The sequence below is a fragment of the Chiloscyllium plagiosum genome, unplaced genomic scaffold, assembly GCF_004010195.1.
Source record: "Chiloscyllium plagiosum isolate BGI_BamShark_2017 unplaced genomic scaffold, ASM401019v2 scaf_57378, whole genome shotgun sequence".
Classification (NCBI taxonomy): Eukaryota; Metazoa; Chordata; class Chondrichthyes; order Orectolobiformes; family Hemiscylliidae; genus Chiloscyllium; species Chiloscyllium plagiosum.
In genome coordinates this window covers 1,963-2,936 of record NW_025186316.1, presented here as the reverse complement: position 1 = coordinate 2,936, position 974 = coordinate 1,963, and the positions used below count along the sequence as shown (strand labels likewise).

The window sequence follows — 974 nt, the reverse complement described above, 5'->3', positions numbered from 1 at the left end:
AACACTAGTATATTAAAATCACTTGAGAATGCAAAGGATTAATAACTGCTTGAATAGTCAGTCTGATTGAGGGCTAAATTTAGTCTCTACTTCTGACAGCTAGAACTGGGGCCAGTGATGTGCTAATGGGATGGAAATGGTTCTCTTTCAGATGTCGTACTTTGACCGGGATGATGTTGCCCTGCACCATTTCTCCCAGTTCTTCAAAGCTCAGTCCCAGGAGAAGCAGGAACATGCAGAGAAGCTGCTGAAATTCCAGAATCAGCGTGGAGGCAGAGTCCTCCTCCAGGATGTGAAGGTGGGAATGTTGGAGGGGAATGACTGCTCTCGTGATGTGGCTTCAATCCATCAGTAACAGGGTTTGCTCATCCTGAAGGGGGAAGTGAAGGGCTGTTGCTTGTCCTTCCCATATGATCTCTTCCATCTTGCACTCACTGCATAGAAACAGGCCCTTTGGTCTACCATATCTATGCTGACCAAACTACACTAATCCCACCTACCTGCACTTAGTCCTTCACCCACTATACCCTGGCATTTGAAGTATTTGTCCAGATGTTGCTGCAGTGCCAATGGACTAGCTGCCTCCCCCACACTCAGGTGCTGCATTCCATATTTATCAAGTTTCCTGAGATCCCACTAACACCCTTTCTCTTCAAATCATCCTCTGGACTTTGAGGATGGTACTGGCACTACATGTCTCAGTGCCAGTGACCCAGGTCCAATTCCAGCCTCTGGGAACTGCTCAGTTTGCACATGGCACAAAGATGTCCTGGTCAGTTTGGTCACGCTAGGTTGCCCAGTTTCCAGGGATACACAGGCTACATTTTTCACTAAACAGGGATGGGTTGGGGCAGTGTGGACCCTCTGGAGGGTTGATGTGGACAAATGGGCTAAATGACCTGCTTCATCCCACTGTCAGGATTCTGATTCTGATCCTTAACTGTCCTTTGTTTCCATGTTTCAGAAGCCAGAGA

The 974-nt window shown here is 47.6% G+C and overlaps 1 protein-coding gene across 1 annotated transcript in view; it reads left to right on the top strand.

Moving 5' to 3' along the window:
• The first annotated feature begins 136 nt into the window (after positions 1-136).
• LOC122545560 (ferritin heavy chain A-like) overlaps positions 137-974 on the top strand; it is a 1,579-nt gene continuing 741 nt past the window's right edge. Inside the window, exon 1 of the mRNA XM_043684537.1 lies at positions 137-351. Coding sequence (XP_043540472.1) covers positions 137-351 — 215 coding nt within the window. The remainder of the gene's footprint in view (positions 352-974) is intronic.